Below are 23,435 nucleotides of genomic sequence, written 5' to 3'. Positions count from 1 at the left end.
GGGCTTTATGGTAATTGTAAGTGGGAAGGTAATTTTAGAGTACAGAAAACACCAACAAACGTATTATTAAAACACACCATTCAACATACTAAAATGCACCAGTTCTTAGATTAAAACACACCACTTAACCACCACACACCAAATGCAACTACTCTCGTAAAAATCACCACCATGTGTATTAAAACACACCATTCTACGTTATAAAATGCACCATTGGACAAATTAAAACACACGATTCCCCACCATACCGAAATACACCACTCAATTCCAATGCACCAACAAAATTAAAACACACCATTATACGTTATAAAATCCACCACTGGACAAATTAAAACACACCATTCCCCACCATACCGAAACACACCACTCAATTCAAATGCACCAACAAAATTAAAACACACCATTCTACATTATAAAATGCACCACTTTACAAATTAAAACACACCATTCCCCACCATACCGAAACACACCACCCAATTCAAATGCACCAACAAAATTAAAACACACCATTATACGCATGGTTGAAAAAATCGCTAGGCGCTCCCTCCGAGCGCCTAGCGCCTAGGACACCTAGCCGGGGATTAATCGGCGCCTAGGCGTTCGTGTATTTTTTAATTTTAATTTTTATTTTTTAAAAATTTGTTTAAGTATTTTTAAATTTTTAAAGACTAATAGTTATAAATTATATAATACTTTAATAGTTAATACAAAAATATTAATTATTAACCTAAAAAAATATCTAAAGTTTGTACAATTTAGGATTATTTCGCCCAAAACGATGTTGTTTTGAGTGAAATAACTCATTAAAAAAAAAAGAACAATAGTTAATCGACCGACTAGAAGGCCTAGTCGGTCTAGTCGACGCCTAGGCGGTCAGCGCCTAAGCGGCCTAGGCGGTGCTTTGGCGGCCTAGGCGGAGCTTAGGCGGCCTAGGCAGTCGCCTAGCCGGCCAGCCGCCTAGACCACCATTTAATGTGATGCGCTAGGCGCTGGTGTGATACGCTAGGCGGTCGACCAGCGCCTAGCGCCTAGGCGGGGATTAATCGGCGCCTAGGCGGGATTTTTACAACACTGATTATACGTTATAAAATGCACCAGTTCTCAGATTAAAACACACCACTTAACCACCACACACCAAATACACATACTATTGCGAATTACAACAATATTATCTCAAATATGAACCAGATTAATGCGAATTACAACAATATTATCTCAAATATGAACCAGATTAATGTTGATTACAACAATATTATCTCAAATATGAACCAGATTAATGTTGATAATGCAAATATTATCTCAAATATGAACCAGATTAATGTTGATAATGCACAGAGTATTGCAAATATGAACCAGATTAATGTTGATAATGCACAGAGTATTGAGAATTACTCCATTCTCGTTTCTCTGTTGGAGTCGACCTATGCGTTTTGTTCAGAACGGAGCGCTCGTTGCTGGTGATGGAATCCCTTCTACGCTCGTCTGGTGTTTGTTGCTCAGTGCTCGTCGACTTCAAGTCTTCGTCGTCGTCTGATCTGATCTGGTTTTGAAATTGTAGTGAATTGCCAACATTATCCTTCCCGTTCGCGTAGCTAAAGATCGGCGCCTATATTGTTTGGATTAATATGAAGCCTTAGATCATGGGATCTAATGGTGCAAATAAGGCCACACAACCGCACGGGGGAGACTGGCCGCATCTGATGGGGAGTCTATATATATATATATATATATATATATTAAAAAGATAAAAAAAGAGTCCAACCAAAATCTAATACTCCCTCCGTCCCATTTTATGTATCTAGTTCGATTAATGAAGCTTGACTGAATTTATTTTTACATTTTTAGTCCAATTTTTTTAATAACATTAAGTTTAGTATTGGTATACAAAATTTATATATTTATAAATTACACTAAAAGTACTATTAAACACAAAAATTAAATTTAAAAATAAGTAAAATATATTTAAAAAATAAACAAAGAAATAAGTAGAACGAATAAAAGTCAAGGACCTTGTGGTCCAGTGGCATCAAACCTTTTCTTTTATACGGGAGGTGGTGGGTTCGAGCCTCAGTGGAAGCAATACTTACTCTTGTGCTTCAATATAAGAAAGTAGTTATGAACAGATACTGTATTGTAATAGAGTTAATAGTATTCAAAAAAAAAAAAGTAGAACGGATAAAATGAGATACATGAAGTAGAATTTAAGTTCAATATAATTATTAAATATCGAAATTCTTCAACCACAATTTTTTTTAATTTGAAATATCCTTGAGGAAATTTAGCTGGGCCTGAGCCCGAGATCTCGCTGTCGCTGTCGGGCCCAAACCCGACCCAAAAAAATTATATATAAATTTGATGCCGGCAGTTCAGGGACTGAAGAATCTGGAAGTAGCCCTTGTCTTTTAACGAAATTACGAAAAAGACCCACCGCCAGCCATGTCTGACACCGTCAACTTACCTAAGGATTATAGATTTGGTCTCCCTCCCTGCATTCCATTTTTTCACATCCCAAAATTTATTATTAAATAATTTATACATTAAATGTTTAATATTAAAATAATCACATTTTTTATAAATTTTGAGCTATGGTCCCCTAGACAAATTGCTCATTTGTTGACAGGCAAAATGTCACTTTGGTCTGAAGTGACCGATTACATTATTAACTCATAGTTTATGAATCAAAATGTAATTTAAAAAAAATAGTTATCATATTTATAGTAAAGTTTTATAAATGTACATATAATGAAGTCGGATAATGGTCAGGCTTTCTTTGGTGTTGTAATCACAAGTAAAGATAGTCAATTCCTCGGTGCTAAGAATGGTTCGATTAGAAGCTTGGGTAATGCTCACTTGGCAGAAGCTATGGCTATAAAGGAGGCTCTATCGTGGGCAAAAGTAAGAGGTTTTCTCAAGGTCTACCTCTTTACGGATTGCCAATCAGTTTGCAAGCTTATTAATGGAGCTACTATGGACTACTCCTATGCAGGATGTGTGATTGATGAATGCAGAGATTATCGTAGACACTTTGAAGAAGTGTCCGTTATGTTTATTCCTAGATCAGTGAATAAGTTGGCTCATGTGGTTGATAGAGTTGCTCGTTCGCAATCTGATAATTTAGTTTGGATTTCTTCTATTCCGAATTGTATTGAACATTTAATTTAATAAAGTCTAAGTTTTCCTTTCAAAAAAAAAATGAAGTCGGATAATTTTAAATGAGAAAATAATTAAATATGTCAGTCAATTATTGATAAAACATAAATTATACTCATAAAAAATTCAATTAAACACTTAAATTTATAAAAATAAAAAAAATATAATGATGTGGTAGAACATTTGCTTACATATCATTTTTTTTTAAGTGAAAGCTAATCGTTGTTGTTGTCATCTAAACTATTGTTGCTGCTGCCTGATTATCCACTGTGACTTCTTCTTCAATAGAAAAGAAAAAAAGGGTGATTGCAATGTCATAATCTACATTAGTCGATACAATGTTGTACGTCACCGGTGACATTCGAGGGGCGAGGGGTGAGGAGGAATGGTTATGAGTAAAAAGTTAAGGCTTAAGTATTTGAAATAAACTATAATATAAATAATGCCTAATAGGAATGTAATGACAAATGAACAATATAAATCTGATGTGGTAGGTGACCTAGAGTTAACATGCAAGAAACGGTAAATACAATTTAGATGGATGATTTTATTAAGTTCGAGTGTTTAATTGAAATTTTTTAAAGATTGATAGCCTAATTGTTATATCATCAATAATTAGAATGATATATTTAACATTTATCTCAATTTAAAATTAATTATTATTAAATTTAATTTCAATAATTGTTACGTTATTTTACCATTCAAATATTTGTTCATAACTACTTTCTCAACCTAATGAAGCACAAGGAGTCAATATCCCTCACTGAAACTCAAACTCACCCCCTTCCATATAGGGGTGCAACAGGGTGCCACTAGACCACAAGGTTTTCGTGCTTCAGTAGTTATAACAAGGATAGGCATCATGGTAATTTTGTGTAAGTTAATATTCTTTTGTCTTTGGTACATTTTTTTCCTTCTTCCAGTGCACATTTTTCTTCTTCGAGTGCATATTTTTGTCTCTTCTAGAAAACATTTTCTCCCTTTGAGTGCACATTGTTGCCTTCAAATGCATATTGTTGTGACTTCCATGCATAATTTTGGACCAATGCAAACTTCACGAACACACTTTTTTTAACGTTTTCATTCTCCTCATGCAAAGTTCATCTATGATTTGTGTTGAAAATTCTATATTGGCCAAAAATTAAAGACCAACATACAAAAGTAGTAAATGCCATTAAGGTTGACATACTAGCAAGACATTGTTTATTAAATCTTTTGCCTTGGATGATTGAATTTAGTCTTTTCAATAACTAAATTTCTAATGAAATTTGTGAGTTGAACAAATCAAAATGTACAACGGGTTTGTAAGGGTAATTGCTCCAATAACACTGAAACTAAATAACTCCCTTTTTTAGTATCATAATTGCTTTGATTGCACATCTTGGGTTTTTGACTAAAATATAACTTTTGACTAAGTAGGAGACAAAAATATAACTTTTCTGGGGATTGAACAAAAACATTAAATCTACGTTTGGGAAATGCGTTTGGGGATCCCAGACGCATTTCCCAAACGCGAGTTTGCCTCTTTCCCTGACAACCATATTCGCGTTTGGGAATTGANTGAACAAAAACATTAAATCTACGTTTGGGAAATGCGTTTGGGGATCCCAGACGCATTTCCCAAACGCGAGTTTGCCTCTTTCCCTGACAACCATATTCGCGTTTGGGAATTGATACGCCAGACGCATTTCGCATACGCGAATAATATTTTCGCAAACTCGCATTTGCGAAATGCAAGTCTCGTATTATACGAGAACTCGCATTTCGCAAATGCGGACCTCTCCAGTCGCCGGCGGCCGACCGGCGCGGCCGAGATCCGCATTTCCCAAATGGATCTCTACCGTATATACTGGACTCGCATTTCGCAAATGCGAGTTTGCGACAATATTATTCGTGTATGCGAAATGCGTCTGGCGTATTAAATACGCCAGACGCAATTCCCAAACGCGAATATGGTTGTCAGGGAAAGAGTCAAACTCGCGTTTGGGAAATGCGTTTGGGATCCCCAAACGCATTTCCGGATCCCAAACGCATTTCCCAAACATAGATTTAATGTTTTTGTCCAATCCCTAGAAAAGTTATATTTTTGTCTCCTACTTGGTCAAAAGTTATATTTTAGTCAAAAACCCGCACATCTTTATGCCTTGTAGTGCACATTGTCGCATTCCTGTGCATAATGTTTTACTTTTCAATGCACATTTTTATAGACTAAAAGTGTCAAACTTTTTTTTTTTAAAGAATAGTTTATCTTAATTAAATCAATGGCTAAGATTTATGCATATTTTTCACCTGTGAGCGGACTTTATAAAAAAAAAAAAGAAAAAAAAAAGAAAAAAAAAAAGCAAATACGGAGTAGAAAATTGAAAGTAATAATTATGTATTGTTGCATATTCCTTCCGTGGGTCAAAAAAGTGTAGAAGGAAGTAGGAATGGTTGAAAAAAACATTTGTCATTTTACGGAAAGTAGTTATGGGACACGAGGGAAGAAAATCAGATCCAAACCCAATCATTGAAATTATGGCGCTATTTTCAAACTTTCCAGTTGGATCTCTCTCTCTCTCTCTTAATAATTCTTAGGTATCCCACCTATGAACCTGTAGCAAGGCCTTTCAATTGAAGAAGAGAATTGTGGACTTCTACCCACAAGGATTTCCTAGCCAAATTATGCTATGGAATTGGTTCCAATTTGACCCGAATCTATGTTCACAAATTTAAAGTTTTATATTCACAAATTTAAAATTCTATATTCACAATTTTGTTATATAGATTCAAAAATTGTGTTATATTGTTGAACATAGAGTTATATAGATTCAAAAATTGTGTTATATTGTTGAACATAGAGTTATGAAATTGTGAACATAGAGTTATAAAATTATGAGCATAGAGCAATGAAGTTGTGAACATGAAATTATGAAATTGTGAACATGAAGTTATAAAACTGTGAACATGGAGTTATGAAATTGTGAATATGGAATTATGAAATTGTGAATATAGACTCGTTTCTACCTTGCAAGGTGGACCCGGGTCCATGGCATAATTGTTATATCATGCAGGGTTCATATTGTATTTTGAACTGTGGTAAAAAAATTATGTATTTAACATTATGTACACTCAGTTATATATATATATATATATATATATATATATATATATATATATATATATATATATATATATTATATATTATAAAATGATTATAATTGATATATGTTATTAAGTTTTGTTATAATGTTCAGTTGTAAAATGTTTATAATTATAATAAGTTTTTCTTTATTAATTTTTTTTTAAGAATGAAAAAAAAAAAATTAGTTAGCTAATGTGAGTCAATCTCAATTAGCAGTCAAGCTCAAACTAAAAAATTAGAGCTTGATTGAGTTCAAATTTTGACTGTTTAGGTTTGACTCGACTTGGTTACATCCTTACTAAGAGACTAAGAGTTTTCGCATTATGTTATTTGTAAATAATAATAAGATATCAAAATATTATTAGTAAGAATTGGATTTATTATTATTATTATTATTTTGAAAGCCTAAGAATTGAATCTAAACCTTTAGAAACAAAAAACTTCACTAAAACTCAAACATCTGAAAATAATATTAAAAATTTAAGGAACATTCAAAAAAAAATACATTTAATTAAATAAAATTAGTTTGGAAGTTTCTAAAAGTATATTAGTTATTGGAATAAAATTAATTTTCTTTTCAATACCGTTTTCAATTGTTTAATACTGTTATAGTAAAATTTGCAGTTATTACCTAAGGTGCACTCTGGATATAAACTTGCCTAAGTTGGACAACTAATAGCTCCCATTAAAAGCTGCCTAACCAACTCCGTTGGAATTGCCACAAAATTACTTCACCTGCAAATTGATATTATAAATCATATAAATCATATACTATAATACACAAATATTTGTACGTTCATACTTCATAATAAAAAAATATTAATTAAAATATTACCCACTTGAAAAAAGAAATGCTGGACTTTATGACTTCACTTTTTTAAATTTTTTTCTCTGGCTTTTAAAATTAATTTTTGTCCTCCATTACATACGGAACTACTATACGGAACTACGGAAGTCCAGTTTTATGGTAACTTCCTTAACATGTTTACTATACTTTCTTCCTTGAACGAGGTGGTTTGGCGGTGGTGGGGTTGGCCGTAGGTTGTCCTTCGCATCCAAAACTCTCCACTCCAACATTACCATTTTTGCAGATTTTTATTTTTTTTTCTTTGCTGTTTCCATCAAAGTTGCGTCTTTTATTCCGATTTTGGGTGATGAAAGTGAAACCATCATTTGATTCTCAGTTAGTTTTTCCTGGGAATCCGTCGCCACCGAGTGTAACAAAAAATTTTGTTCCTTTCCACCATAAGAAACACCACAACTCTGCAACACTGAATCTTGGTTTCTCAGAACTGAACCCACCAAAATGCTGGTCAGTTCTCTCTCTCTCTCTGACACGCACAAACTCACAGAAGAGAAAACGTTAAACATTCTTGGTTTCATTTTGTTCCATCTGTATTCACTTGTCGGTTTCTCCTTATCTGATCAATACAAGTTTCACAATATTATGTGTTGCTAGTAACAATGTTCTATCGTCACAATTAATAAAAGAACCAGCTTTGCTGAAAGTAACATATTGCGTACCAGATAAATCTTGTCTTCTTTATTTTCTGTCATTGTTATTGATTCTTGTTCTCGCAAACACTCGCATTGTGGGATTTTACTGTCTGCTCTTATTAGTTGGTGTTTTTTTTTGGGTGTTTTTCTTGCTTCTTTGAATTCTGGAAAAGGTTTGAATTTGACAGAAAAATGGGCTATTTGGAATGTTGATAGGGTATGGAAGATTTGATGGTGTTAATTGACTGGTTCTGGTTCACCTGGAATTAGAAGATTTCTGGGTGTTTACTGGTTCCAATTCAACTGAAATTAGAAGTCAAAAAGGCTTTACTAAAATGATGTTTTGGATGAATTGGTCAGAGATTTGACCTGAACATTTTTTGTCTGAGTAAACACACATGGAATCTCCTCTTCTTTATCTGCAATTAACATCAGAATAAACCTATTTGTTCCTGAACCAAAACACAACTACCTTAATTCTCTACTGTGGTGTCCTTTTCTGCTCATTCATTACTGATAGTGAGAGACTCTTTCTCCCATGTTTTGGCAGTTCAAAAACCATTACTGAACCCAAGGTGAAAAGGCTTTTAGACTTCCCACCATGGCTTATAATAAATCAAAATCTGTAAGGTTTGTCTCCTTTCACTTGTAATTGATTCTACTTTTGGTATCAATAAGTTTATTGGTTTAATTTGGGTAGCGTAATTAACTTTCAGATTCCAAGGTGATCTTGAATCATCAGCAAAATATGCGAATAATAGTAATGGAGATAACATGTTTAAGGTTAAGTACAAGATTGATGGAACACAGCTGCCAGAGCTGAGCTCTAGGAAGGGAGGCAAGAACGGGAAATCGCTGAGAATTAAAGCATTGTCTCGGGTTTTCTCGGAAGACTATGAGAGAGTGAAGAAAAAGATATTGGATCCTCGAGGGCCAATAATCCATAGATGGAACAAGATCTTCTTAGTAGCTTGCTTAGTGTCGTTGTTCGTGGATCCTCTGTTCTTTTACTTGCCCGTCGTTGGGGATAACAGCTGCATAGACATTGGGAACAGGCACAAACTCGTGCTCGTGATTATAAGGTCGATAGTTGATGTCTTGTACACGATTCATCTTTTAGTTCGGTTTAGGACTGCTTATATTGCTCCGTCTTCTCAAGTATTCGGGAGAGGAGAGCTCGTTGTAGATTCTTCAAAGATAGCGTTGAGATACCTGCGTAAAGGCTTCTGGATCGACCTCGTTGCTGCTTTGCCTCTTCCTCAGGTTCGTTGTGTGCAACGTTTTTGTTGCTTTTAAGGTTTTCGGTGAAACAAAAACAGGATAATCTAGTTGGCTCCCGTTGCAGGTGCTGCTGTGGGCTGTCATTCCTAATCTGAGTGGCTCGGCCACAACGAATACGAAGAATGTGCTTAGGTTCATCATCATTTTTCAGTACCTCCCGAGGCTATATCTCATCGTGCCATTGTCGTCCCAAATTGTTAAGGCCACTGGCGTCGTGACTGAAACAGCTTGGGCGGGCGCTGCTTACAACTTGATGTTGTATATGCTAGCAAGCCATGTAAGTTTAACCGAACCATCCTGATTTCGTAATTCAATTGTTATCTTTTGTTAGTACTTTAGATGTTTCAGTGACTAGTCTAGGAAGCTGTCATAAGAGTGGCGAAAACATAACCTTGATAGCTCTCGTTGCGAATTAATATAGATATTGGGTGCTTGCTGGTATCTTCTATCAATCGAGAGACAGGAAGCGTGTTGGCGTCGTGCTTGCACTCTCGAGAGCCCATCTTGCCAGTACAGTTACTTCGACTGCCAAAGGGCGAAGGACTCGCAAAGGAACGCCTGGTTCCGGGCTAGTAACATCACGAGCCAGTGCAATCCAGAGAGCAGCGATTACCCGTTTGGTATGTACGGTGATGCTGTGACGGAATCTGTCACATCTGCAAAGTTTTTAAACAAGTACTTCTACTGTCTGTGGTGGGGCTTGAGGAACCTGAGGTAAGACGCTTTTCTCAACCCGTCTTTTAATTTGGACAGTCATTTTCCTGGTCCTCACAGAGCCGAGAGGCTCGAGACTAATCCAATCAAGCCTCGGTCAGACCCCATTCAGGGACCGCTCTCTTTTGATTGTAATAATTATTGTGTCTATCTATCTGCAGTTCTTTGGGGCAAAATCTTTCTACGAGCACATACGTTGGAGAAATAAGCTTTGCCATTGTAGTGGCGATTCTAGGGCTCGTTCTTTTTGCATTGCTGATTGGAAATATGCAAGTAAGTGTGGTGACAGCTGAGTTGAATTGCTAGCTAGTGATTTGGCTATGAACTAATCTGAGATTTGCTGAATTGCTGGCAGACTTATCTTCAATCGACCACTGTTAGATTAGAGGAATGGAGAATCAGGAGAACAGATACTGAGCAATGGATGCATCACAGGCAGCTTCCTCAAGAACTGAGGCAGTCTGTGAGGAAGTATGATCAGTATAAATGGATTGCTACCCGAGGGGTGCACGAGGAATCTTTGTTGAAAGGACTTCCTCCCGACCTACGTCGGGACATCAAACGACACCTATGTTTTGATCTAGTTCGAGGGGTATGTCTGAACGGATTAATCAGTGTCACGCTTATGCCACTAGACTTTAAGCTCGTGAGTGATGCTTTACTCGTTTTTCGTTTCGTTCTGTGCATACATAGGTCCCTTTATTTGACCAAATGGATGAAAGGATGCTAGACGCCATATGCGAGAGGCTTAAGCCGGCTTTGTTCACCCAAGGCACTTGCCTCGTGCGCGAGGGCGATCCTGTCAACGAAATGCTGTTCATAATCCGGGGAAATCTCGATTCCTACACCACGAATGGCGGCCGCACAGGGTTCTTCAACTCTTGCCGCATTGGTCCAGGTAACTAAAGTGTATATATATATATATATATATATATATATATATATATATATATATGTGTGTGTGTGTGTGTGTGTGTGTTCTGTCTTAACTAAAAATTTAAACTGACATAAGACTATAGGTAACTAAAGCATATGTTCCGTCCTAACTATAGGACTACAGGTGACTAAACCATATATTCTGTCTTAACTAAAAATTTAAGCTGATATAGGACTACACATTTATGTTTTATATATTATATGCTCGATATATAGGCGACTTCTGTGGCGAAGAGCTGCTGACATGGGCGCTCGACCCGCGCCCAAGCATAAACCTGCCGTCCTCCACGCGCACCGTGAAGGCGGTTTCTGAAGTGGAGGCGTTCGCCCTCGAGGCGGACGACCTGAAGTTCGTGGCAGCACAGTTCAGGAGACTGCACAGCAAGCAACTGAGGCACAAGTTCAGGTTCCACTCTCACCAGTGGCGAACGTGGGCTGCAACTTTCATCCAGGCAGCGTGGCGGAGATTCAAGAAGCGGAAAGCAGCTCGGGCTCGGGCAATGGAGAGCGCGGGGGCGAATGGCGACAGCCGAGCGCCGAGCGAGAAGAAGGAAGCGGAGATGAATGCGCTGCCGCCTGGCTCGGGTTTTGCAGCGTATGCAGCAAGATTTGCAGGCAGTAGAGGGCTTCATCATCAGTATCATAAGCGCTCTGATTCAGATTCCAGTGCTGTTAGCTCTCTGCAGAAGCCAGCAGAACCAGATTTCTCTGTAGATGATGAATGATTATTGCAGGATGGTAACACAAAAAATTGAAAAAGAGAAACATAGGAATTAGGAAATTTTAATGTATACAGTAAGAGTCTGGATGTGTTTCATATAAATTGCAAACACTATGTTAAAAATATTTACTCAAATTTGTAATTGTGGTGGTAAATATTTGATTTTTTTTTTTTTTTAATTTCGTTTTTAGGCCTATAGTTAGTCTTGAGTCCATGAAACTCATAATTTCAAAGGAATAATGTTTGGTGTACTTTGTGTAATATTACTCTCGCCATGTGTGGATAAAGGATTTGTATTTTTGTTTAATCAGTGTCATTAGGGCATCTCCAATCAAGGAGAAAGAGGAAGAAAAACAACCTATATTTTTTGTTATTATATATTTTCAATTAGTAAATACCATGTGTTCTTATACGTTGAAATTTTGTAGACTACATATACTTTGTTTAAAATAAAAATGAATTTTTGCTAAAAACGTAACATTATAATTTAATGACATTGTTGTGTAGCTTTAGGTGAAAGATCATAAATGCGATTTTTGTTCTCATCCGATATACCAAAAATGAAAAATACTTTTTGTTTGTTAAGACTAGGTTACAACTTACCATCAGTATTTTGTGATGTTCTTGTATTAGGATTTTTCCATCTTTTTTGTTTTTGTTTGTTTAAGGAACCAATTTTCATTTGACAAAAAAATAATTATATTTTTTCCAATGAGATTTTTCCATTGAGTATGCTTTTACAAACACAAGTAGTTGCAAAGATGTTAGCATTATATTACACTCACATGCAGCTCAATTGGTATATATATGATAGATTGTGAGTAATTAATGACGCAAAATTCAAAGTTACGTTGTCATCGATCACTGTGCGGATTTAAATTCGATGTGGTGGACTTATTTTGAGTATTAGGCACAAACCTTTCTACCTAAGATGTTTTTAAATCACAATAATTTATCCCTTCATTATCCTGCCTGGTTGTGGTGGCGGATCCTTGGAGCAAGGAACTTCAATGTAGGCAAGATGTTAGCGTTGCAGTAAAACTTGGAAAATCAGCAGCACACAGAAAGTCACAAAACCCACGCAATGATCTTTGAGAAACCTCATTTGATATTGCAATCGAACACCAAACACCACATTCTTTGCATTCACCATATTCAATTCGTGACATTATAACGGTCCATGCATCGTCTAATACAAGGATTACGTGCCACCATTAATGCACTATTGCACATAGTATACACAGCCATTGTCACCATATATACAACACTTAGGCCTTCCTCAATAAGGGGATTTTACACCGTTTTTAAGAAGTCTGTGGTGATGTGGAGGAGTGATAAGAGGATAGAAAAAAAATGGCATCTCCTGCAAGGATCAGTTTTTTGTCGGAATTGTGGGGCCCATCTTCATAAGCAGTAGACCGCCCAGTGGGCGCGTAAATACATTTATTTAACTTTTTTCAATTTTATATTTTGTTTTATTATTTCCTTTTCTTTTATTTTTTTCCTCTACCCTTATTTTCTCTTTCCTAATTACATCTATAAAAACTTCTCAAAAACCATACCAAAATCTCCACTATTGAGGAAGGCCGCATAAATAACAACTGTTAGAAAGAAATAATGCACATAGTATACATCACCATGACACCATCCATCTTGGTTGTTGAACTCGACACACATAATTTTCTTAGTGCAGTAACAATTTACTTCTCTGATCTTGTATGGTAGTAACTGTAAGTTTATCTTAGTAGGAGGTAGACCATGTGTGACAGACTCGATCAAAAAAGTATTATCAAAAATTGAACTCGTGATGACTTTTTACTACAATAATCATACTCCACTCACTCGGTCACTCTTTAAATCAAATAAGTTTTTAATTGTATAGTTAATCAATCATGATATATAAAGTTAAAGCATATCTTTACTTATGTAGTATTATTATTTATTACTCAATTCTTAGGATTAAAACCAAATAATGAAGAAAAATTTGTGTTACTGTGTACAAGCTAAGACTACGGCGTAGTCAAATTTTTGGAAGTGCTTTATTTGGCGTTAGATCACAGGCAACATGGTTGACCTCTGGAAATGGATCAAGCTTTGACCGAATCTACGTGTCAAACCTGATAACAAGACTCTTTAATTAGGTTCAACAGTTTAGTAGTTTCCAGATAGTATGCCATAAAAGTATTTTAAAATTATTAATTTTAATAATAATCCTAAGCCTATGCCGGCCTACAGGACCCCTGATTCTAGATAAATCGTGAGTCGTATAATTAGTTCACTAGTCAAATCTTAATTTTCATGTGCGCACAAGGGATCCAATTCGAACCTACACTAATGCCTCCCGTCATAATCTTTAAGTCAGGCGACCGAACCAATTACGCTAAGTCTTAAAAGTCACTCTAACTACTTTCTTGCTTTTAATTTCCTTATGCATGTTACTCTTGAGACTTGAGAGCAATCTGATTCACATTAAAAAATGAACTAATATATGAAAAAAAAATAAAAAATTGCACCCGAACCCCCGAGATTCTTACTAGCTCTTGTCCTCGAGATTTGATGGGAAAAGTAAATTGGGAGATTTAACGGGTTGATAGACGTCCAAATGCTTATACTATACACTATTTACAATAAAACAAATTCCATACATTCCTTAAAGTCTTTGGTAGCAGCTAATATATATTTATGTATATAGTGTATACATGAGGGTGACAATGGATTGGAAAAATTATGCTATCATTTGATTCACCCTTATAATTTCTCTACCTACCCACAGCCTCAACTCACAGGTCAAATTATAACAGTTTGTCATCCTTAAATATACAATTAAATTTTCAAGTTGTGAATGCCATTGGTGCTTTTTATACAATCACATATGCTATTTGGATTGTAGTGGTACTATCTGTACTTGTCTCTGTTTGAACACATACTATATAAATAATTATCAGTTTAAATTTTTAGTTGTAATGATCTGACCGAACACATCATTTAAACTTGTATCGGAGCACACGTTGTTTCATGTTGCGCTTTGAAATATTGCCATCATGCAAGCAAAACCAGTCCAAGACTCCAAGGTAAGACAAGAAAAACTAAGGTTGAATTGCTTCATATTCAACTTCGCCAAAATGTTTGGCAAAAGGCAATATCCTCACGCCGCCTGCTGCCATTGCATATTCATCATCATCAAACATATATACCTATCCCCCCCCCTCCCACACACACACACATAAACTCAATCATATATTATATTGTTCTTCATATCATATTCATAACCAAAAGTGTTCAGATTCTAGCTAGTTGGGTCGAATTAGAATATGTTTGCATTTCAGAACCAGGACTAGATAATCCACATTGGAATTGGCTTAGTTTACAGAGGAAAAAAAGATTCATCATCATTTCAGGTAATTTTGAGTAATGTTTTAATAATGTTTACATTTTTGAGATTTTTTTCCCTTTTTGATACATTCAATGAAAGAGGGAGGGCGGGATGAAATTCAAACTTGAGCTTACTTGAAAATGAGTGTAACTTACCATCGAGTTGCATGTCAAACCCGGCTAGTCTTGGGATTAGGGTTTGAAAAAACTGGTTCTATATGATCTTGGGTTGTGGAGCTTTGAGTATTATGGAAGACAAATATGTGAAAATGGTTTCTCTTTAATTAAGTATCCCTTTTTGTGTGATCTGTGTCCTAAAACGTTACTAAGTAATAATAAAGAACGAAGAAAAAACAAGAAAGAGAGGAGTGGATGGAGGAATAGATTTGGAGTGCAGGAAACGCAGGGGAGAGCCCTCTTTTCTGGCAACAAAGCCGGCCTTTAACTCTGTTGGGATTGCCAATCCCATTAGTTTATGTCATTATAGGTGTTAAGCTCCATGTGACCCACCCACCCTTTGATGCATTTCTCATGGCACCCTCAACCTCACTTCAATGCTCCATCCCCTCACACCCATGTTCATTTCTCGGTTATATCGCGTTGATCGATTCGAAGAAGAGTTAATAATTCCGTTTTCGCTCAATCACAAGGGAGCACAATAGATTGTCGAGCCATATTCTGTAACTTATCTAGACTTTATAGTAAGTGGGAACTCTCGAGATTAGGGTAGATTGCCTCAAAGAAGAGTTAATAGTTCTGTTTCCGGTCCGTCGCAAGGTGTACAACAGTGTTAGGACATATTTTCCAATATATCCAAACTTTAGAAGTAAGTGGGAATTCTCGAGATTAGGATAAACTGATCCAAAGAAGAGTTAATAGCTCTGTTTCCGGCCAGTCGCAAGGTGCACAATAGTTACTTAGGACATATCATGCAATTTACCTAGACTTTAGAGACAAAGTGAAAACTCTCGAGATTGGGTGCAATCCTTTATATATATATATATTTCTTTCTCACTATATATTTTCTTGGGCACGAGATCCACTGCCCAAACTTCAACTCCCGACAAACTAAGATACCCAAAAAAAGGGGGTGGGGGAAGCAAAATAAACATAAGAAAAAAGAGAAGGTGGAGCAAGCCTATTCTAACAATTCTGTGTGTGTTTGGTGAGTCTTGGGGATTCTTTGCAGGGAAATATGATGCTGGATTGTTTGTCTTCTCTTAACATGATTTCCATTCATTTATTCTTCAAGTGTTTGATTCTTGTTTGCTCTGATTGTTGTGCAGGGGTGAATGGGATTAGCTAGGAGCCATTCAATGAGGAATGGGGACTACTTGGAAGGAATGGTGAGTAACAACAAGCCAAGATCATCACAGCAAAAGGCTGCAACTTCTGCAAGGCTTATAACACTTCTCACATGCTTACAATTCACCTTTGCTGTTTATGCAACATTCCTTTTGTACTACATGAGCCCTGCTGTGGATCTCAGAGCCAAACCCGACTTCTCGTGGATCGCGCACCGGTGGAAGCACTTCATGACCCCCCAACATGCGGTCAGTAAGGCCGTAGTGAGAGCTGAGATCGCCCCGAAATTGAATTCCCGGGCTGAAGTTTGCGAGCGCGAGGAGATTGGTTTTCTGCAGAAGAAGTCTGATGATGCTGTGATGGTTAAGATGAAGAGGGAGCTTTATGGAGAAGTGTTGGATTTCCAGAACAGGAGGTTTGGTACCGAGACCCTGCCCGAGCTTATGGCGATGGAGTCCAAGTGGGATTTGGGCGGTCCAAACAGGCCGAAAATCACAGTAATTCTCAACCATTTCAAGAGGAAGACACTCTGTGCTCAGCTTGACTCTCTGCTGAGACAGACCCTTCCCTTTCACCATGTTTGGGTGGTCTCATTTGGGAGCCCTAAAGAGCAGTCCTTGAGGAGAATAGTCGAAAGCTATAACGACTCACGAATAAGCCTCGTCTCTTCTCGCTATGATTTCAAGTACTATGGCAGGTTCCAGCTCGCCCTGCAGACAGAAGCTGATCTGGTTTACGTCGTGGACGATGATATGATCCCGGGGAAGAAAATGCTGCAGATTTTGGCACACGTGGCGGGGACTGACAAGTACAAGAACTCTGTCCTGGGAAGTATTGGCAGGATTCTGCCCTTTAGACAGAAGGATTTTAGCTTCCCTAGCTATAGAAAGCCTCGGGCGAAAGAGGCCGGGCTTTACCTGCCTGATCCTGCTTACGATATCTTGGTTGAGAGAATCGTTCGGGTGGATTTCCTGTCGAGTTCTTGGTTCCTCTCTGCAGAACTTGTGAAAACTCTCTTCATCGAAACGCCCTTCACTTTCATGACTGGGGAGGATTTGCACTTGAGGTATGTTTTTTTTTTTTTGAGTACTACTGACTCTGTTACAATGTAGTATGAGGTATGTTATATGTCTGCACTTTTAACAGTCTCATACTAGTAATGTCACAAATGTGTGTGTTTTAAGTTTTAACTTTTAATCAACTCAAAAAAAAAATTTAAAAATTGCAGTTATCAGCTTCAGAAGTACAGAAATGGCAGTTCATTTGTGGTGCCAATTGATCCGAATGATAAGGAAACATGGGGAGACAGTGAGCACAGATTAGCCTATGTCTCGGAAACCACTGTGATCTTCAAAGACATTGTGCAGGCTAGGGATGATCAGTGGTGGAGAGCCCTCTCGAGTGGCTACGTGACACAATGGGCCGCGATGCATCCTCAGAGAACAGATGCCCTCTTCTACGCCCACTCGGTTGACGAGGTGAGAGCCCTCGCCCCACTTCTCGAGAAGTTCAGGGCGAGCGTTGGGAAGAAGGCCTACATCGTTGTCTCGGGAGGCTGCGAGGATGCTGCTGCAGCTCTGAAGTGGGCGAAAACGGTGTGCAGAGAGCGCAGGTTCAAGATTATGGACCTGGGAATCGATGGATTGTCAGGAAGTTCCAGCTCTGAAGTGGCTGTTTTGCAGGGAGTTTATGCCAGCATGAAAGGGCTGATCAAGATTCATAACCCTAGCCTGGTGATCACAGTTTCTGATGCCAATTCTATCATCATCAAAGCACTGAAAATGGCTGTTGAGGCTGATAGAACCAATGCCACACTTGTTCTCCTGCCAAGATTGTCTGTCCCTAGGGTTCTCTGGATGCCCGATCTTCGCTCCACAGCATTACCAAGTAAGCACGTTTTATACTGCACTGGTATCCGTATTCATCTTTATTACTAAGTAAAAACGTTTTATACAGCACTTTATTACCAAGTAAGAACGTTTTATACTACACTGGTATCTGTATTCGTCTTTATTATCAAGTAAGAACAATTTATACTGCATTGGTATTTGTATTCTGTAAGACAAGACTAATTTGTTATGTGTTATTGCAGATTGGAACCGGATGAGGGTAACCATTAGCATTATTACTCAAAACCGGGCGAATTCATTGGCAAGGCTTCTCAAGTCTCTCAGCAATGCCTACTACATTGGGGATGAAATCCCCATCACCTTCAACATGGATAGCAAAGTAGACAATGCAACTCTAAAGCTAGTGAACTCGTTCGATTGGCCACACGGGACGAAAACTCTTAGGAGAAGGATCGTGCAGGGAGGACTGATCCGAGCCGTGAGTGAAAGTTGGTACCCTTCGTCAGACGACGAGTACGGGGTACTATTAGAGGACGACATCGAAGTCTCCCCTTACTATTATTTATGGATTAAGTACGCCCTCCTGGCCTACCACTATGACCCTCAAGTGTCCCTCCCGGAACTCTCCTCAATCTCTCTTTACACGCCGCGTTTGGTGGAAGTGGTGAAGGAGCGGCCCAAATGGAACGCCACGGAGTTCTTCAAACACGTCCACCCAAACACGCCGTACCTCCACCAGCTCCCCTGCAGCTGGGGCGCCGTTTTTTTCCCCAAACACTGGAGAGAATTCTACGCCTACATGAGCCTTCGATTCACCCAGGATCCCAAACAAAACCCCGTCCAAATCCCTAGATCCCGAACCAACGGCTGGCAAGCCTCGTGGAAGAAATTCCTGATCGACATGATGTACCTGCGAGGCTACGTTAGCCTCTACCCGAATTTCCCGAACCAGGCGAGCTTCTCCACCAACCACATGGAGCCCGGCGCGCATATCGCGGCGAAGGACAACGTTGTCGGGCACAAAAAGGACGACTTCGAGGTGCCGCTTTTGGGACAAGACTTCGCCGCGCTCTTGCCTGGCGGGAAAATGCCGCCGGCGTCGAAACTGCCGGTGCTGAACCTCTTCAACCAGGCGGTTTCTCTCAAGGGATTGAAGGCGGCCGGAGCGAAGCTGAAGCAGGATGTTCTTGCGTGCGAGGAGAGCGAGGTTGTTGTCGTTAACCACCACACAGGCATGCCTTCGCATTGTGCTAGATTCTGATGTTTTGTTAATTTCTTTAATCTTCACAGGCAATCCTAAGTGAATTACTCCAAAGGGGTGATTGTATATGTACTAGGGAATAGGGATATTTCGTTACTGCATGTGCATCATTTCAATTATTTTTGTTATTATTATCATTTACCAACTATGTTTAAATTATTTTATTTTATTTATATTATTACTAGTGGTAATATGTACATTGCATGGTTAAATTAATACTCAATATAAAAATTAAAATAAGTAAATAATTAATATAATATTTAAATATGTAAGTATATATATATATATATATATATATATATATATATATATATATATATATATATATATATATATAGGGGCTGGATCCTATGAGATCACCCTATTAGATGAGATCATGAGATCACATCTCAACCATCTATAAAATTAAAATGAATAGTTAGGATTAATATTGAAATATAAATTATATTAGGACAAAATTAATTGAAAAGGATACAATTGTAATTTGATTATGACCTTTTATAATGGAAATAAATTAAATGTAATAATTTCCATATATTAAAGAATCATAATCATGATAACACAAAATATATTATTATAATTTTTGAGTTATTTTAACAAAAAACCGTGAGGTAAAGGAGAAGAAAACATATCAAAATCCAAAGTTTTTGATATTGACAAACAACATTGCTTGCAAGTATTTTCTGAAGTTTTAATCTTTCTTTGTTGCGTAGGTGTGTGCGTTAATGGCATTAGGCGTGTGCATAAACCTGTGCTTGTATATTGGAACTACTATGCTTTCTACTAGGGTAGGGCATCCAAATTTCTATGAAAGGAAATACACATGTTGTGTATTGCAACATTTTTTCTCTCTTTTGTTGATATTCATAGGTGTGTGCAGTCAGGGTTTGGAATGTTTTTATTAGAGCGATTATTTTATTTTCTTAGGATTTTCATAGGTGTGTGCGATAGTGATTACATGTGTGTGCAAAAAACTGAGCAATGTATGCGTGTGTGATGTTGGCCACGTGCAAAAGATTTAATTTATAATTGTTAACGATCATCGAGTTAGGCGTGTTTTTAATTATTTTTTGTTAGAAATTGGGGAGTTCATGAAGTTAGCATGTGCAAAACCCCCTTTGTTTTTTGGTAGCAGTGTGCATTTTACTTTGAAAGTACGTGCAAAATTAGTGATAAGGCAATTAAGGGATTGGGGTTTTTTTTTTGTCAATTAATTTTGAAAATTATGGGGTTCGCATGTGTGTGGTTTTGTGAATTGCGATACGGTGTAAAAAGTGACTATTTTAATTTTTGAGGAGATACGTAGGTGTGTGCATTAATAGCGTTAGTCCGGAGCATAAACCCATGCTTGTTTATTGGTACTAGTATGCTTTTGTTACTTTGGAAGTGCATCTAAATTTCTATGAAAGCAAAAGCTAAGGTCTCACATGTTTTGTGTATTGTAGCATTTTTTTCCTCTTTGCTGATATTCGTTGGTTTGTGTAGTAAATGGTTTGGAGCGTTTTGATTAGAGCGATTATTTTATATTGTTAGGATATTCATAGGTGTGTGCGATTGAGATGACGACGATCGTGTGCACAAATCTGAGTATTGCGTGCGTGTGTGACGTTAAGCGTGATCAAAAGACTTAATTTATAATTTTTAACAGTCATGGAGTTAGGCGTGTTTTTTATTTTTTTACTTTTAGCTTGAGTGTGGTCGCGTTCATGGAGTAAGCGTGTGCAAGACCGCTTTTGTTTATCGGTAGCAGTGTGCGTTCTTCATGGGAAGTGCGTGCAAAAATAGTGATAAGGCAATTAAGGGTTTGTAAAGGTGTGTGCGTATGTGATTCCGGGCGTGTGCAGAAACCTGAGAATTTGGTGTATTATTTTTAGAATTTCATGAAAGTGTTTGCATTATTCTACCCGTTTAATTATTAACAGATCTCATAGTACATGCGTGTGCATACACTACTGAAGCTGTGTGCATTTCGCTAAATGTAAACAGGTACAGAGTTTGATTTATTCTTGTGTGGGTGCATATGACATTAGTTTCAACAAAAACTGAAGTTAATAATAAAATTAAGTGTGATAATGTGGCTGCATTTACTGAGACAATTGGATGCATAGTATTAACCATTATTCTACCCGTTTATTTGTTAACATAGCTCCTACTACATGAGTGTGCATACGATAATGAAGCTGTGTGTATTTTGTTGAACGTAACCGGATACAAAGTCTGATTTATTCTTGTGTGGGTGCATATGACGTTTGTTATAATAGAAACTAAGATAATAAATAAATTAAGAAAATGAACAATAACCACCCTACTAACCAACATTCAATATGCAAAATCTAGTGGAAGTGAGTGCATGTGTGGTCATCAGAGTGTGCATTTTACTGAACGAATAATTTAATTCTCGTGTGCGAAGTAATAACGGTAGATGTGTGCGTTATACTGAGCAGAACGTATACCATAAACAAAGCTAATTAAATGTAAGGTGAGTAATTACGATGCATTTGCAACGTCGGTGGTAGATGTGTGTTATTCTAAACGAGACTACTAGTACAAAGATATGGAGATAAAAATTTTACCGAATTTAATAAATGAGTAACCCTGTATTAAGAAGTCATTGGTTTTTGTTACTAACATGTAAGTGTGTGCGTAAAAGGTAGATGGTGAGTGCATTCAACTAAAGAAACGGTGTAATTACAACACGTGTGCGACATCAGTGGTAGATGTGTGTGTTATTTTGAACACGAAAACGAGTAAAGAAATTAGGAGCCATTTCACACATACGGACACGAGGAGGCAAGACAACCGGAGGAGATGCAAAATCATCAGAAGACGGACTATCTACCATCGCATTTTGATTAACTTCAACATTGTTCCCTGTAAATTAACATGCATCAAGATAAAACGCACCATGAACTATGCAAGAACAAAAACAATAATAAATCAAATCACATACAGATTGAACGCACACACTTAATAACTGAAATGCACAGACCTAAAGATATTTAACAAAGTGTTACACATAAAAGATCCTTAGGATATAGATTTCCTACTTTAACTCTATATTTCCCTTTCCACAACACAAGCTTTCCATATTTCAATTATATAATATTACTAAATGTATAATCATGCAATAATTTGGGAGTGTACTTCACTGTATAATCATGCAATAATTTGGGAGTGTACTACAATGTCATATTTCAACCCACCCCCATTGCCACACACCATCAACCATGAAAGAACAAACCAAATTACGAAACAAACACTAATACAAACTGAACGCACACTCTTAATACATGAAAAGCACATACCCAAATTACACAGTGAAATATAAATTATATTAGGACAAAACTAATTGAAAAGGATAGAATAGTATTTTGATTATGATCATGAAAGAACAAAACAAATAAAAAAAATCACATGTATACTGAACGCACACACTTATAAACTGAAAAGCACAGATCAAAATTATACAGTGACCCAATGATATTTAACAAATAAGTGTTATCACATAAAAGATCCTTAAGCTTTAAACTTCTTACATTAACTCCGAACCGAATTTCCCTTTCCAGAACACATAAAAGCTTGCCAACGCACCAACAACCATGAAGAAAAAAAACAAATAACGAAACAAATACACATCCAAATTGATCACACAACCTTAATACCTGAGACCCAAATTACACCTAGATAATATTACTAATAATTTTGAAATGCTAATAACGATATTATAATTTGGTAGTGTACTCAGTTCCATATTTCAACCCAACCCCCACTGCCACAAGCACACACCAACAACATAAAAACAATTTTAAATACTAAACTTTCAAGTTAAATATTCTCATTTCATCATCATACAAGTTAAAACCTACATCTAAGAAGGTGCAGCATATTCATTGGAACAATATTATATGTCCACTATCATTCACTTGAACATGGAATACGATTTAAGTGAACAGATAAGTGCAGAGCTGTTCCTAAAAACCTACACAATGCATTCAGAATGTATTTGCAGCCTATGTCACAATACAATAGCTTACATCTCCCGACTCCATGAAATCCTACTCTGTTACCAACAAAATTTGAACAAATATTGAAATATACACAACTAAACGGCAACCTTCTTGGTAAATATTCAGCTCAGCCGGAGTAAAAAACTGCTAATCAGAGCCAAAACTCGTGACCAGCATCAAAACGAAACCAAAAAAAAAAAAAAAAAAAAAAAAAACC

At 37.1% G+C, this 23,435-nt stretch overlaps 2 protein-coding genes and 1 long non-coding RNA gene across 4 annotated transcripts in view; 2 read left to right on the top strand and 1 right to left on the bottom strand.

Moving 5' to 3' along the window:
• The first annotated feature begins 7,312 nt into the window (after positions 1-7,312).
• LOC116025959 (protein CNGC15b-like) lies at positions 7,313-11,730 on the top strand. 2 transcript variants are annotated; one of them, XM_031267378.1, is made up of 9 exons: positions 7,313-7,586; positions 8,322-8,396; positions 8,488-9,034; positions 9,117-9,329; positions 9,474-9,766; positions 9,928-10,039; positions 10,122-10,358; positions 10,460-10,664; positions 10,919-11,730. In XM_031267378.1, the coding sequence occupies exons 1-9, from the start codon at positions 7,429-7,431 to the stop codon at positions 11,425-11,427; spliced, it is 2,349 nt and encodes a 782-aa protein (XP_031123238.1). In that variant the 5' UTR covers positions 7,313-7,428; the 3' UTR covers positions 11,428-11,730. The 2 variants fall into 2 exon arrangements, with proteins under 2 accessions (XP_031123238.1, XP_031123239.1); XM_031267379.1 differs by having other exon boundaries at positions 7,545-7,586; positions 8,322-8,401.
• A 2,968-nt stretch (positions 11,731-14,698) lies between these two features.
• Positions 14,699-19,367, top strand: LOC116025952. The gene is made up of 4 exons (XM_031267364.1): positions 14,699-14,821; positions 16,082-17,166; positions 17,329-17,987; positions 18,193-19,367. The coding sequence occupies exons 2-4, from the start codon at positions 16,088-16,090 to the stop codon at positions 19,209-19,211; spliced, it is 2,757 nt and encodes a 918-aa protein (XP_031123224.1). The 5' UTR covers positions 14,699-14,821; positions 16,082-16,087; the 3' UTR covers positions 19,212-19,367.
• Positions 19,368-21,766: 2,399 nt separating this feature from the next.
• LOC116026013 overlaps positions 21,767-23,435 on the bottom strand; it is a 2,736-nt gene continuing 1,067 nt past the window's right edge. The window contains exon 2 of the long non-coding RNA XR_004099756.1: positions 21,767-22,082. This is a non-coding gene — a long non-coding RNA (uncharacterized LOC116026013). The remainder of the gene's footprint in view (positions 22,083-23,435) is intronic.

This window comes from Ipomoea triloba, chromosome 7 (assembly GCF_003576645.1).
Source record: "Ipomoea triloba cultivar NCNSP0323 chromosome 7, ASM357664v1".
Classification (NCBI taxonomy): domain Eukaryota; kingdom Viridiplantae; phylum Streptophyta; class Magnoliopsida; order Solanales; family Convolvulaceae; genus Ipomoea; species Ipomoea triloba.
This window is presented reverse-complemented; position numbering and strand designations above follow the sequence as displayed.